This window comes from Mandrillus leucophaeus, unplaced genomic scaffold, assembly GCF_000951045.1.
Source record: "Mandrillus leucophaeus isolate KB7577 unplaced genomic scaffold, Mleu.le_1.0 Scaffold3, whole genome shotgun sequence".
NCBI classification, from domain to species: Eukaryota; Metazoa; Chordata; class Mammalia; order Primates; family Cercopithecidae; genus Mandrillus; species Mandrillus leucophaeus.
This window is the reverse complement of record NW_012103142.1, coordinates 9,429,513-9,443,061: the sequence shown is the minus strand read 5'-3', so window position 1 is coordinate 9,443,061 and position 13,549 is coordinate 9,429,513. Positions and strand designations below refer to the sequence as shown.

The 13,549-nt window shown below is 52.1% G+C and overlaps 1 protein-coding gene across 2 annotated transcripts in view; it reads left to right on the top strand.

The window, feature by feature from the left end:
- FRS3 (fibroblast growth factor receptor substrate 3) overlaps window positions 1-9,362 on the top strand; it is a 10,159-nt gene extending 797 nt beyond the window's left edge. Inside the window, exons 1-6 of one of the 2 annotated variants that reach the window (XM_011986690.1) lie at window positions 1,822-1,956; window positions 2,976-3,064; window positions 4,380-4,566; window positions 6,597-6,758; window positions 7,572-7,720; window positions 8,005-9,362. In XM_011986690.1, the coding sequence (XP_011842080.1) occupies window positions 2,999-3,064; window positions 4,380-4,566; window positions 6,597-6,758; window positions 7,572-7,720; window positions 8,005-8,919 (1,479 nt within the window). In that variant the 5' untranslated portion in view covers window positions 1,822-1,956; window positions 2,976-2,998 and the 3' untranslated portion in view covers window positions 8,920-9,362. Of the gene's footprint in view, window positions 1-1,821; window positions 1,957-2,975; window positions 3,065-4,379; window positions 4,567-6,596; window positions 6,759-7,571; window positions 7,721-8,004 lie in introns of those variants that run through there. The other variant, XM_011986689.1, reaches the window with a different exon arrangement.
- The last annotated feature ends 4,187 nt before the right edge of the window (window positions 9,363-13,549 follow it).

Sequence of the window (13,549 nt, the reverse complement as noted above, 5' to 3'; positions counted from 1 at the left end):
AGGCGGGCGGCGGAGCACCGGGGCTGGGGGCGGGGATCCGGGGAGAGCGCGCACCCAGACCTCTTCATTCCTTACGGGCGTCTAGAAATTCCCCTGACAGTCCTGCAGACTCTGGCTCCCCTAACCCACCTCTACCCTTTCCGCCCTGGACACACCATCGCATCTCCTGGAGCCCTCAGAACCCCCTCACTCGCTCAGCAAATCTGCTATGCGCACGGACCCAACATTTCTCTTGGATGCCCCCAGATGCTTCCACTGCCCGGAAATTCCTAGGATCCCTCATATCCCTATTCTCCTTGCACTATCCAAAATGCCCACATCCAAAATTCTTGCTCATGTTTCCCCAAACGTCCTCATACGTTTTCAGCCCCCACACCCCATCTAACTCCTGCCCCTGATCATACCTATCCGAGACCAGAGGCCTCTCCCCATTTCCACTCAATGCAGTCCTTCCTCAGTGAGCTATGTGGTACATCCTGATATCTTAAGGAGAAGAGATGGTGATAGGGAAGTGCAACCCCTCCCCCATCTTGCACCCTAGAGTTCTTGGTGCCCCCGCCCTCCCCCCACCCCGTCTGTGGCTCAAGCCCCAGTATTTTCCCAGCAACCTGTCTTTAGTCCTTGCACACCTCCCTGAGCCTGCTTCTTCCTTCCAGAAAATAAGCCAGACCAAGGGGATGGGGTCCTTTTACCTGGAAGTTGTCCAAGGTTGCAGGGTGCAAGGGGCCCTGGGAAGTATTGTTTCTCCAGAGCAGGAATGTGGAATGTCCAGGGGTCTGCAGGGTCCTGGCTTGTTGACGTGTTTACCTTGGGCTCAGAGGCCCTGAAATTTTGGCTTACTGTTAACATTTATGTTGAAATTAGACCTTTCAGAGCTTGGGGAGCAGAAAATCTATCAAGCTTCCAAATGCGAAATTGAAGCAGCCTGTCTTGGAAGAGGAACATGTCAATTTTAGTGATGTTTGTCTTACATTTTTGCCTTACAAGTTATTTAAGCTAGAAGCTCCCCAGTTTATAGATGGTTTCCCCAAAAACTAAGACCTTAGGTGGGAGTTGGGGAGTTGACTTAAGTCTCCCAGATACTTAATAGCAACAAAACTGACCGGAATATTGGTTTCCTGAATCTTAAACCAGTGCTCTCTCTACTATATCACAGTGTCCTTTTGAGAAAGCTCTTTGTAGAGTTAAAGTTCTCTGCAAAGGTAAGGTGATGGTTTTGATGTTTGTTGTAACAGGACTCAGAGGGAGACCTAAAGTGACTTAAAAGGCCTTGGCTAGGCGTGGTGGCTCACACCTGTAATCCCAGCACTTTGGGAGGCTGTGGCGGGCGGATCACAAGGTCAGGAGATCAAGACCATCCTGGCTAAGATGGGGAAACCCTGTCTCTACTTAAAAAAAAAACAAAAAAGTTAGCCGGGCGTGGTGGCGGACGCCTGTAGTCCCAGCTACTGGGGAGGCTGAGGCAGGAGAATGGCGTGAACCCAGGAGGCAGAGCTTGCAGTGAGCTGCGATCGCGCCACTGCACTCCAGCCTGGGTGACAGAGTGAGACTCCGTCTCAAAAAAAAAAAAAAAAAAAAAAAAAAAGGCTTTGGGTTGTCTTAGACTTCAAACTCATTGATGCTCCGGGAGTCTGTCCCTCTCAGGGCCCATGGGGCTTGGAATTTGTGCTCTCTTTGCCCTTGATTTTACTTTCTTCATTGGTGTTTTTGTCCCATTAGGGCTGAAACACATATCCAGGTGGGATGGACTGCCAGGTCAGTTTCATTAACAGTTGGGGGTGAAGATAGAAGGTTTTATTAATCAATGTCTCTGTTTCCTATGCTAGGTGAGCCCCGGGTGTATCCCAGAGGGATCCAGGTGACTTCTCTGCAGACTGTTTGCCATGACAGCCCAGCAAGGACAGGGGGAATAAAGTGGGAACCCTTCCCCATGCCCTTCCCAATGGCCTGGGTGAGGTAAGAGCTGTGTATAGGAGTCAGTTTTATGGCGTTTCCCAAGTTGGGAGGAACAGAGGATACAGGTCACCTGGTTATTCAAAGCTTTACCATTCAGCAGGAGTTCTAGAAGGATAGCCAATCCTACAGACTCATTTCTTGTGACAAGTTGCAACCCCTTAAAACTTCTGCTTGGTATTGGTCCATGCGTTTCTTGTTCCCTTAGGTCATTCAGGCCTGGGTGGTGTCCTCTTCATTCTAGGCACAGCCCTGACTGTTGTGACATATCATCCAAGTACCAGAATCCTGGAGGGAAGAGCCAAATAGTAACGCCTCTGGTCTCCCCTTCAGACAAAGGGAAGCAAACCCAGCATTTTTTGTGTGTGAAGAAATATCCAATTCAGGTTATTAAAATTGTGCACGGTTTTAAATGTTCAGTCTTCCAAATGTATCTTTTTGATCACAATGTAACAACTCATTTGAAGAGGATATCAAAAAGATAAATTTGCGCTGGATGTTGGGATGGTAGTAAGGGAGAAGAGAGAACTTGGATGAAGTGGAATGGATGAGCTAAAAAGGGAGGAAAAAAGAGACAGGTACAGGCCAAAGTGTCTGATACCCCCCAAGTGACAGTTTCTTTGCTGAATCCAAATAAGGGCCTTGGGTTGGCACCCACCTCCATCTGCTGTAGATCACTTCTCCTGGGCCCCTACTTTTCTTCCTGCCTATGTCCTTCCCTTGTCATTACATGGGTCAGAATCCTACATACTTCTCAAGGTCCAGATCGAAGGTTACCTCTGAGAAGCTCTCTCCAGCCCCCCATCAGCATTCATCCTGAACACATTGTAACTTGAATTAAGGTTTATCAAATGTGTGTCTGGCCTGGATTAAGAATGTGAAGTCTTTGAGGGAGGGTCTGTATCACACAGTCTCTTGGATAGAGTAGGTGATCACAATGAGGTGCTTCTTCCTGAGTTCCCCAGAGCAGGGTTTTTTGAAGCTGAAGTTGGTGACCTGCATATCCTGTATGTTTTTCCTAGGGCAGGCTGGCTGCTCTGACACCATGGGGAGCTGCTGCAGCTGCCTGAACAGAGACAGCGTTCCGGACAACCACCCCACCAAGTTCAAGGTACCCAGAGCCCTCTCCTCTCCTGCGTTCCCAACATGGCCTCTTGGGCTCAGACACAACTTAATGGAGTTGTCTCTGCTTCTCTAACAGCAAATCAAATGCCAGGCTGAGTTGTAGGCTTATGGAGACTTCTCGAGCTCACACCCTCTCAAGTAGCCTGAGGAAAAGAGGCCCAGACTACTGCTGTTTTCATGGCTCTTGATATTACCAAGAATGAAAAAATGCCATAATGATGCTTTTGGAACTGTTGTCAGTGTGTTTTTATACCTTTATATATCCCCCCCCCTTTTGTTTTAGAGAAAACAAAATTCTGTATTTGTGAGTTAATATATGTAAAGTATTTAAAATAGTGCTTAGTGGCCAGGCACAGTGGCTCACGCCTGTAATCCCAGCACTTTTGGAGGCCAAGGCGGGCAGATCATCTGAGGATCAGGAGTTAGAGACCAGAATGGCCAACATGGCGAAACCCCATCTCTACTAAAAATACAAAAATTAGCCAGGTATGGTGGCACACGCCTGTAATCCCAGCTACTTGGGAGGCTGAGGCAGGAGAATCATTTGAACCCAGGAGTTGGAGGTTGCAGTGGGCCGAGATCCCACTAGTGCACTTCAGCCTGGGCGACAGAGTGAGATGCCATCTCAAATAATAATAATAAGTAAATAAATAAAATTAAATAGTGCTTAGCACACAGTAAGCACAACATCAGTGTGCTGTTTGCTGTGGGAAGCTGAGGGCAGACCCAGCTGTGCGCTCCGCTGCCCCACCTCTCTGTAGAGGGAGCCTCCTTCCTCCTCATTCTGGGGCATCTTGAAGCACATGTTTCTCCAGCCCACCAGAAGAGGGAGCCCTCAGCAAGGGCACACAGCTGGGGACGGGGTAGAGGAGATATGTATTGGTTCTGCCTTGGGCTTGACTTTCCTAGGTCAGGGTGTCCCAGTCTCAAGATTTTGAATTTACAATTGAACTCCTTCCCCATTAACACCTGGCCCTTGGATACTAAGCCATGGGCTGTCTGGGGTCATCTAACGTTTGTTATCTAACCGACTGACCTTGGAGGTCAACTACCTACTTCTTCCCTCACTGTCCATATGACAAAACTCAGCCCCAGAGAAGTGGAATTTGCCCAGTGAACTGCTGTGGGTCCATGAAACTGCTTCATATAGTTATGTAGCATTCAGTAGAGTCTGTGATAGTCAGATGTGACCTTTGGTTCCCCACCTCTTGTCCTGCATCAGATTGTCTCCCAGTGGCTCAGGGACCCATGCGAACACTTGTTGGACTCACTCGTTGACCCTTCTGTCCTCTCCCCTCCAGGTGACAAATGTGGATGACGAGGGGGTGGAGCTGGGCTCTGGGGTGATGGAGCTGACGCAGAGTGAGCTGGTGCTGCACCTGCATCGGCGTGAGGCCGTCCGCTGGCCCTACCTCTGCCTGCGGCGCTATGGCTATGACTCCAACCTCTTCTCCTTTGAGAGTGGCCGCCGATGTCAGACAGGTCAGGGTGAGTACCAGGCCCTGCTCCACCGTGGGATAGGGGCTTATGCAGGACTCTAGGGTTCCTAATGTACAGATTAGCTCTCAAGAGGTTAATGTTGTTCCCCATCACCTGTGGGCAGTAGAGTGTGATGTATTCTCCCTGCAGTCAGAGGTCAGGGGTGGTAGGTTATTCCATGAGATCAAGGCTAGAGCCAGCCACGGCTCTCTGAAGGAGTGGCATGGTCTGGGTTTATCTCTTAGGATTCAGACTTAAGCTGTGCAAAAGGAATGCTGTATGGGATTGTGTTCAGTGCAGTTTGGGATTATGACTATGCAGAGATAGAATGAAGAAGCTTCTCTGATGAGGCTGCCAACAAAATAGATGAGCCTCTGAGGTCATGTTTGCTGGAGGAGACAGCCCTCCATACATCTTACCCTTGGAGTTCATGAGGCAGAGGCATGGGCACTGGGTGAGCAGGCAGAGTGGGCAGAGATATCCTTGCTTCTAGTGGTGTTTGATCTACACTTGGGTTCCCAGGGGGGCTACCCCTGGCCCCAGCACAGGGTTCCCTGCAACTCCAGGCTTTCCCAGTCTTTTGTATTTCTCGTCGTATTTTGCCAGAGTAGTTCTTTTTCTTCACTATTTCCTCCCCATCCTATTTGTGCAAACCACAGTTATCCCATTCCACAGCCTAATTGTGTCTTACTTGTGGGTATATGCACAGGCACACCCCAAGTAGCCTCCCCTAGGTCCCAGGTCCCCCTGTTACAGAGGGGAGTGTGGGAGTCCAGGCTGGCCCAAGACCCCAAGGGCATCTTTGAGTCCCCTGATTCACAGACACTCAGCCCAGTCCTGCTGTTCCTGGGACCTTGAGTTGCAGTGTTGCAGTTTGAAGGGCTGTAAGGCTGGCTGCATTGAGGAGCCATGTGATTGCCTTGCCATATTTGCCTTTAGCTAGTCTGCCCATCATTTCTTTCTTCCCACACCAGAGTTTAATGTATGAGGTCAGGGACCTGTATACAGTAGGCATTCGCTTTCTGGCCACGCACTGGGCTAATAAGTGAATAAGCAGGGAACAGAGTAGACCCTCTTGTCATCAGTGATCTGAGGACTGATGCTCTGGATGGAGCTTTTTTTCCTAGGAAGCAGGGGGTGTTAGGCAGAGGAAGATGGGGGCAGCATGTGAGGTAGAATGTTCACTCACCTGGCCGGGTACAGTGGCTCACGCCTGTAATCCCAGTACTTTGGGAGGCCAAGGTGGATGGATCAGGAGGTCAGGAGATTGAGACTGTCCTGGCTAACACGGTGAAATCCCGTCTCTGCTAAAAATACAAAAAATTAACCGGGTGTGGTGGCGGGCGACTGTAGTCCCAGCTACTCGGGAGGCTGAGGCAGGAGAATGGCGTGAACCCAGAAAGCGGAGCTTGCAGTGAGCCGAGATCACGCCACTGCACTCCAGCTTGGGCGACAGGGTACCCTGGTACCCAAGGTACGCTGCGCCACCACGCCCACACCACATTAAACACTCCAGCTATATTCCTCTGAGGTGAAATCATTTTCATAAGGATGTGTGAGTTCAGGTATCACAAGAAGAGAATCAAAATCAAGGTGGAGGCCGGGCATGATGGTTCATGCCTGTAATCCCAGCACTTTGGGAGGCCGCAGCAGGCGAATTACCTGAAGTCAGGAGTTTGAGACCAGCCTGACCAACATGGTGAAACCCCATCTCAACTAAAAATACAAAAAATTAGCTGGGCATAGTGTCGGACACCTGTAATCCCAGCTAATTGGGAGGCTGAGGCAGGAGAATCTCTTGAACCTGGGAGGTGGAGGTTGCAGTGAGCTGAGATCGTACCATTGCACTCCAGCCTGGGCAACAAGAGTGAAACTCCGTCTCAAGAAAAGAAAAAGGATGCTCGGGATGAGAAGAGGCTCTCCTGCCCCGCAGGACTGGGACTGGAGTTCAGGGACATTTCCTGCACATTATGCATCTGTTGAGCTCCTCTGGTCCTTCTCTATTGGGCCCAGGGTCATTTCTTCCTCTCCTTCTCCAGGAATATTTGCATTTAAGTGTTCCCGGGCTGAGGAAATCTTCAACCTCCTTCAGGATCTAATGCAGTGCAACAGCATCAATGTGATGGAAGAACCTGTCATCATCACCCGCAATAGCCACCCCGCTGAGCTTGACCTCCCTCGAGCCCCCCAGCCACCCAATGGTGAGGAGCCCCCAGTGTATACACACGCACAGGCCCAGGAAGCACAAATCTTGGAGGGATGAGTCAAGCTGGCAGGTTAGGGGAAGGCTGGGTGAGCCAGCCTTCCAGGACAGTTGTCCATGATCAGAACCGTTCTTGAGGATCGATAAATCCTGGGCTGGGCTAGGTGACTCAGGCTGAGGCTGTTGAGTCCTGGGCCTTGTATTGACGGATGATTGGGGAGCAGACAGGAAGACTTTGGGTTTCCGTAGAAACGGCAGTCTGGAGTTTTTCTGCTTTCTTCCTCTGTCTATTGGGTCATCCCGATATACTTTCCTTGCTGCTGGTGCAGGCATCTCTGGCCATGACTGTATTCTGGAGAGGGTCCTACAATTTCTGCTTATTCAGTCATTGAATTCAGACCAGGCACCTGCTTGGTGTTCTGCACTCCCTGGACTGGCCCATGGGGGACAGGAGAAATAGAAGCACAGTCCTTTTTTTGAGGAACTTCCCTGGACCTTACTGGCAGACCTAGAATGAAACAAAGGGATGATCCAGTGACAACAAGATGTGCTTTATGCATTTTGGGTGAGGCTATAATGGAGACAGTGGTGAGGTGCTTCAAGCTGAGCTTGAGGGAAAGGGCAGGGTTTGAATAGCAGAGGAAAGATGAAGGATAATGGGGGCTGGTGGCTCAGTGGGGTTTAACCACTGTGAGGCCCTGAGAACATCTCTCCTCCATTGGAGGAGTCCCAGAATGCCGCACACACAGCTGCAAGTGGTTGTCAGGTGGCTTAAGTTCCCCTCCCCTGGACTTGTCTCCCCTGTGTCCAGCTCTAGGCTACACTGTCTCCAGCTTTTCCAATGGCTGCCCTGGAGAGGGCCCACGATTCTCAGCTCCCCGGCGGCTCTCAACGAGCAGCCTACGGCACCCCTCGCTTGGGGAAGAGTCCACCCATGCCCTCATTGCTCCTGATGAGCAGGTGAGCAAGCAGCCGGCCAGCCCCTACCCTGTTGGTCTGGGTGGGGATGAGGGATAGGAAATAAGGCCACCTCCTCCCAGTAAGGATCACGGGAAGGGGAAGAACATTGTTAGGGTCCCTTCCTGTCCCTAAAAGGGAGTAGCTTCCTTGGAAGAGTTGGAGGACAAGGAAGAAGAAACTCCAGCTCTTTTTCTGTGTGCTTTTCTTCTCTCATCCTGTCCCTTCTGTTCTCTTTTCTCCCTGCCCTGGGACACTCCTGCCTCACTTGGACTCTCTGTCCCCAGTCCCACACCTATGTCAACACACCGGCCAGTGAAGATGACCACCGCAGGGGCCGCCACTGCCTGCAGCCCCTGCCTGAGGGTCAGGCGCCCTTCCTCCCGCAGGCCCGGGGTCCTGACCAACGGGACCCACAGGTGTTCTTGCAGCCAGGCCAGGTGAAGTTTGTGTTGGGCCCGACCCCTGCTCGGCGGCACATGGTGAAGTGCCAGGGCCTCTGTCCCAGCCTGCATGACCCCCCACACCACAATAATAACAATGAGGCCCCTTCCGAGTGCCCAGCCCAGCCCAAGTGCACCTATGAGAACGTCAGCGGGGGGCTGCGGCGAGGGGCCGGCTGGAGACTGAGCCCAGAGGAGCCGGGCTGGAATGGCCTTGCCCACCGCCGGGCCGCCCTGCTGCACTATGAGAACCTGCCCCCGCTGCCCCCTGTGTGGGAGAGCCAAGCCCAGCAGCTGGGAGGGGAGGCTGGGGATGATGGGGACTCAAGGGATGGGCTCACACCCTCTTCCAATGGTTTCCCTGATGGTGAGGAGGACGAGACCCCACTGCAGAAGCCCACCAGCACCCGGGCCGCTATCCGCAGCCATGGCAGCTTTCCTGTGCCACTGACCCGCCGCCGCGGCTCCCCAAGGGTCTTCAACTTTGATTTCCGCCGGCCGGGGCCCGAGCCCCCAAGGCAACTTAACTACATCCAGGTGGAGCTAAAGGGCTGGGGTGGAGACCGCCCTAAGGGGCCCCAGAACCCCTCGAGCCCCCAAGCCCCCATGCCCACCACCCACCCTGCCCGAAGCTCAGACTCCTACGCCGTGATTGACCTCAAAAAGACAGTGGCCATGTCCAACCTGCAAAGAGCTCTGCCCCGAGACGATGGCACCGCCAGGAAAACCCGGCACAACAGCACCGACCTGCCTCTGTAGGGACGTCCCGGTCCTCACCACCCTCTGCCCCACCGTGATCCAGCCTCTGCCTCACACTCCTGTCCTCTGAACCTACCCTCCCCAGGGTTCAGGGTTGCTTTGCAGAAGGCATGGAGGTGGGACCAGATGCTTCCCTGTGCTGGCTGGAGTCCCCAGAGATATCAGCCGCCGAGTCTCCTGGTCTGTCTCCAGGCTGGGGAGAGAAGGGTGACCAGGCGAGGAGGGAGCCGAGACATCAACTGTGAAGGGTTCCTGTGATTGCGTTTAGCGCCCTCCCGTTCTGTCCATTTGTCTTGTCTGCTGACTGTCCGTGTGTGTTTTTTTTGGTTGGAATTTTGAAACATTTTGTACCTGTTGATTTTATTTATCAGTTTATTTTTCTATTTATTGTTTTAAATGTAATTTAACATATTTATTATTAATATAATTATTTTTAAATTCTGGCCCAGTGGATATCATCTTCTTAGGGAATCTTTTCTGGTGTGGTACTGAGTTGGACACAGGGCAGGCCTAATCGAGGTAAGGGTTTCACTCTGGGGAATCTGGGGCAGTTATGGTTTTTGTGACAAGTCTGTGATTTTTTTTTTTTTTTTTTTTTGAGACGGAGTTTCGCTTTTGTGGCCCAGGCTGGAATGCAATGGCATGATTTCAGTTCACTGTAACCTCCGCCTCCCGGGTTCAAGCAGTTCTCCTGCCTCAGCCTCCCAAGTAGTTGGGATTACAGGTGTCTGCCACCACGCCCAGCTGATTTTTGAATTTCTAGTAGAGATGGGGTTTCTCCATGTTGGCCAGCCTGGTCTCGATCTCCTGACCTCAGGTGATCCACCCACCTCGGCCTCCCACAGTGTTGGGATTATAGGCATGAGCCACCACACCCGGCCAGTCATTTATTGTTCTCCTCCAAGAAGCCCTGGCCATGAACTTAAAGTTGCCGGGGACGGATGCTCTGTTGAAGGAAAGCGGTGGGATGGCTGGAGTCCTAGAAGCCAAAAGAGGGGCCTGTGAGCACTGCCCTAATGAGGTAGAGCCCCAGCCGTCTGAGGCTGACAACAGGTGGGGAGTGCAGTGGAGTGGACACAGCTACAGAAGAGATACCTTCACCTTCTCGGGGAGCCTTCACTGACGCCCTTGCAAGTAGGCAGGCCCCAAAGGGCACTGCTGTCCTTTACCACCTTGGCCCAGAGATGGACCCTGGATCCTCCTTAGCTGCCCCCAGCATGGCTGAGTCAAGACTAGACCTTTAAACAGGACTTTACTAAAATCCCAGGATTATCGCAAAATGAAAAAACATGGTGTAATGTGTAACTAGATAATCTGGCTTGCTAAGTGTCTTTCCTAGAGAATGTCTCTTCAGGAATGGACTGTTAGGATGCCTCTACCCTGCCACAAGGCTGGGCGCTAACAGAGCCGCCACGTTGGAGCACCTGCCTAGAAGCGCAGGGTCCAACGGGGATGTGCTGCACACACACCCTAGTGCTGATTCATTCCAGGAGCTCCTTTCTCTGTCCTGAGGCTGCCTCTCTCCTCTTCCTTCTCTTGCTGGCTTCCTTTCCTCCAAAACTCCATTTCTATCTGAAACCCCAGTGCGGTTCATCCAAAGGAAATCCTGCTTTTGTGATAAGCCACTCAGGGCCCAGGTGAAGAATGAGAGCTGTGTTTGTCCAACTTGGGGAAAAGCCTTGTCACTGTTTGTGCCCCCAGCTCCTTGTCCTGTGGAGCAAGCAGACCTGTCCTCTTCCTCACCAAGGAAACAAGCCCAGGCAAGACACCTCATCCAGTTCCCTCCCCCTCCTACTGTCCAGGACACTGCTGCCTGGGCCTCATTTCCTGGAGCTCACCTCCACTGAGTGGGGGTTGGACTGGCAAGCTTCCAGACCCCCCCGACCTCAGGTGTCACTTTCTGTCAGTGAAATGGGCAGTGACAACTGGCCACAACAGGATGTGAAAAGGTCCTTCGAGTGGGGCCCAGCAGAGCTCAAGAGGGCAGCTGCCACAACCCCAGAGCTGGCACCAAACCCTTCTCCCCCTTATATCCTTTTGATCTCTGGACCAGAGGGGTCACCTGCTGCAGGTTGGATTCATTGCAGTTTTCCACGCTGCAGTAGGGAGATGCCGTCTTCTCTCTGCAGCTTATCCAAGCAGTTCGATTCTGTTTGGATGTCCTCATACGCTTGCCCCTGCTACTACTCGTGACCTCCACAGTCGGGGTGGTGGGTGTCTCCGAACAGGAGGGTGGATGTGGGGGAGCAGGTATGGCTATGCCAGGACCAGAGTTAGGGGTCCTGGCCGTGCTTGGGACTCATGCATCAGTGCAGGTTCCACCTTATCAATGGATAGATACTATGATGCGGTAGCCAGAGGCTGGCTTAAGAGACCCAGGGTCCTGACTTGGTCATTATCTCTGCTACCTTAAGCATTCGGTTACCCAGATGGGCTCAGTGTTTGCACCTGGAAGACGTGGAGCTGGTATGAGAAGTAACCAATGAAACGATGAACATGGCACCACGTTGGAAGTAGACAAGACTCCTGCAAGTTGTGTTAACAACCCAGCTGTTCCCTTAGAAGTCACAACTCTTAAGTCCCTCAGGCTGTCGCTTTGCTGAACAAATCAAGAAGGGGCAGTTATTCTCATTCTCTGGGTCCCCAGATCCTGGCCTGACCCCTGGGGTCTCCCTAGAGCAAGTCATAATTGCTTCGATGAGCATGTTTGTGGGGCTTGGGGGAGTCGACTTACAGCTCAGTGTGGCCCCCAACCTTTCCTTTCCCCTCCCCTGGTCACTGCTTCTGGCCCATAGGGTCTACTACAGGAATTTTCCTCTCGAGGGAAGGACAGGGTGTGAGTGGACAGCTTTCCTGGCGGGAAGGGGTGGGTGGGAGCGATGCACAGGAGGGTAACTGCCGCCCCTGTGTTTGAGCCCGCCCTGCCGACAGGGTGTGGTGCACAGATAGAATCAGTTTCCATCACCATCATCATCCAAAGATCATCACCAACATCAGTACGTGTTTGCCGAGTGCTGGGTTCTCTTCTTTAGAAACAGGCCCTACCCACCCCTGGGCTGCCCTCAGGAAAGGACAGGATCCAGCATCCTGTCTGGGAGTGACATTTCAGGTCAGACCAGGAGGGGCCCTCCCCAAGGTCCCCCCGGGTAATAATAGCACTTTACAAGGGTATAAACACAGTCAGCTTTCCACAGGGCCTTGTTATTTATCTTTATCAGGACTCACTGGCGGGATGTTATCATCACTGTACAGAGGAGGAAACAGGCCAAGAGGTGACGTAACTTGCCTCGGGCCATGAAGTTAATTGGTGGCTTGGGCTAGGGCTGGATGCCGGTCGTGTGTCTCCTCCACCCCCCCGCTCCCTGCCTGGCCTGAAAGAGCCTCGTTCCCTCAGGTGGGCTGCAGGGAGACTGTGTTGGGTGCTTCTCCCTGGGTTGAGTCCCAGCAAGGGATCACATTCCAGTGCTCCCACTTAGGAATCCTGAAATCCAAGGCAGGGCCTTCTCAGTTAACTACAGGGTGACCCTGCTGTCCCCTGGGGCCTGCCTTACGCCCACCTACCAACTCTGCCCCTCTACTCTCATTTCCTCAGAAATGGCTCCTGGTTGTATCGATGGGAGAGGCCAGGGCAGGTGTGCAAGAAGCAGCTTGACTTCACTCGCCCCTGCCTGCCTCTCCGGAGAGCAAATCAGCCTCAGGGGAGGCCCTCAGAGCTTAGGCTCCCTGAGTTCTGGGGAGCTCTCTGACCAATATCTTCAAGGGGCATCCTACTCACAGGTGGGGAGCTTGTAACGAGGCACCCTTGGGCCTTCAGAAAGGTATAGGGAGGGCTGAGGGAAGGGTGGGGAGGGCTTCAGGGCTCTGTATAGTTCACAGGGTCCAAGATAGAATCTCAGAGCTTGTAGGGCAGCTAAACTAGGACCCATCCAGGGATTTCTGCAACAGGATTCCTGAAGATGTTTATCTAGTGTTTGCTCACACATTTCCAGGACGGGGAGCTCACTACCTAACAAACCCTCCCTCGACTCAAGTCTTATGAAGTCCCCTACAATTCTTCCCATTGGGTCCTAATTCTGCTCCTGGATCGGAGCATGGCTAAGTCTAGTCTCTCTGCCAAGGGTGCTGAACTTTGAAAGTTGGCGTCACTACTTACTAACAACTTGACTCATGCCCCAGTTTCCTCATCTGTCACACAGGGATAATAACAGTTGTTGTGAGGGTCAAACAAGAGAATGTCTACCCAGCATGAACCATGGCGACTGCCCATAGTAGGTGCTCAGTAAGTGGCAGATGTTATTTTTACCTGAACATGTTTTCTTGCTTGCTTGCTTGCTTGCTTTCTTGCTTTCTCTCTCTCTCTCTTCTCTCTCTCTCCCCTCTCTCCCTTTCTTTCTTTCTTTTTCTTTCTTTCTCTCTTTCTCTCTCTCCTCTCTCTCTCTCTCCTCTCTCTCTCTCTTTCTTCTTTCTCTTTCTCTCTCTCTTTCTTTCTCTTTTTCTTTCTTTCTTCCTTTCTTCCTTTCTTTCCTTTCTTTCCTTTCTTTCCTTTCTTTCCTTTCTTTCTTTCTCTTTTTTTGAGATGGAGTCTCACTCTGTAGCCCAGGCTGGAGGGCAGTGGTGTGATCTTGGCTCA